Source organism: Bison bison, unplaced genomic scaffold, assembly GCF_000754665.1.
Source record: "Bison bison bison isolate TAMUID 2011002044 unplaced genomic scaffold, Bison_UMD1.0 scf7180017864203, whole genome shotgun sequence".
Classification (NCBI taxonomy): Eukaryota; Metazoa; Chordata; class Mammalia; order Artiodactyla; family Bovidae; genus Bison; species Bison bison.
The window spans coordinates 6,643,625-6,645,017 of NW_011494775.1; the positions used below are offsets into that span (position 1 = coordinate 6,643,625).

The window sequence follows — 1,393 nt, forward strand, 5'->3', positions numbered from 1 at the left end:
CGCTGCGCCCTCCCAGTCAGGTTGCACCCCAACTCTACCGTCATCCTGTTTCCTCTCACTCGACGCCCTCCCAGGGCCTCAACTTGCCCCACACGAGAGCAAGGCTCCCCTCTCCGCCCCGCCCTCCCCAGCCCAGGCCCACAGAGCACGCTGGGCGGGAACGCAAGGAGGGTTGATCGGGTTTATTGACCGCCTCTTGGAGGGACGATGCTCAGGGCGGCCGGGCGCCAGCACTACCTGCGGTACCAGATCCGCAACCTCTTTTCCCGTTTGATCTTCTTCTGCAGCTGCAGAATGCCATACAGCAGGGCCTCGGCCGTAGGCGGGCAGCCTAGAGAGGAGCGGTGCAAGCGGTGCCTCAAGCTCCTGACCCCTCCACCCAACGCCAGTTGGGATGGGCTTGAGGGTGGGCAGGTGGGCGGGGCCACCCTCGGGGTCTGCCAGCCAGACGGAATGAACCCAGGACTGGACCTCCAGGCCAAGACGTGGGTGGGGGAAGGCCGGGAGGGCCCCGCCCAGGTGAGCTCTCCTGTCCACGTCCTTACCCCCACGTGACCTGGCTCGGGACCCAGGAGACAAGTATGGGCAGCCTGCTGACACCCAGGCCACACTGCCCCGCCCCCCAGGACCCTTGCAAAGAGGTGGGGGCAGACTGGAGCAAGCTGAATCCGGGTGAAGTCAAAGACACACAGCTGAGGAGACCTTCCAGGGATAACGAGGGCAAAGGCTGAGGTGTCACTCTTCTGGGACCCTGGGTCTGCTCATGCTTCACAGGGTGAGCCTTCTCAGTGGGGGAAGAGGGGGTTCTGTGCGCCCAGAGGGGCTCACCTGGGACGTAGATGTCCACTGGAACGATGCGGTCACAGCCCCGCACCACTGAGTAGGAGTAGTGGTAGTAGCCACCTCCGTTGGCACAGCTGGGGGTGGGGAGCGGGGCTGTGAGGGCCTTTCCCACCACCGTGGCCACCTCTCTCCCCTCTCCCAACCCCAACCCACACCTCTTCCATAGATATGATGGGTACACAATACTGTAAATGTGCCAAACCCCACTTTGAAAGGGTGAACTTTATAGTATGTGAATTCCACCTCCACCAAGAAATTAGATGACTACACAGCCTTTAACGGCGTGGAGAAATAGGAGCTGGCCAGATGGGGAGAAGGCTGCAGCCCCCCCAGAGCAGGACGGCCCTCCCATGGTCCTACCGCAGACACAGACAGGAACTGGACAGGCTGCTGGGGTGGGGGCGCGACTGTCACGGGCAGAAGGGGACATTCTGGATGACCCCAGTGAGAAGGCAGCACAGAAAGGAGACAGGAGAGAGGCCAGTGTGTCACTGGCGCGTCTGCCATCCGACCCTGCCCCACTGGGCACTCACCTCCCCATGGATACGAC

At 62.5% G+C, this 1,393-nt stretch overlaps 1 protein-coding gene across 1 annotated transcript in view; it reads right to left on the reverse strand.

Annotated features, from left to right (window-relative positions):
- Positions 1–167: 167 nt before the first annotated feature.
- The window catches only part of NDUFS7 (NADH dehydrogenase (ubiquinone) Fe-S protein 7, 20kDa (NADH-coenzyme Q reductase)), a 6,119-nt gene continuing 4,893 nt past the window's right edge, over positions 168–1,393 (reverse strand). Inside the window, exons 8-10 of the mRNA XM_010844635.1 lie at positions 1,377–1,393; positions 829–917; positions 168–331 (exon numbers count right to left, since the gene is read on the reverse strand). Coding sequence (XP_010842937.1) covers positions 234–331; positions 829–917; positions 1,377–1,393 — 204 coding nt within the window. The 3' untranslated portion in view covers positions 168–233. The remainder of the gene's footprint in view (positions 332–828; positions 918–1,376) is intronic.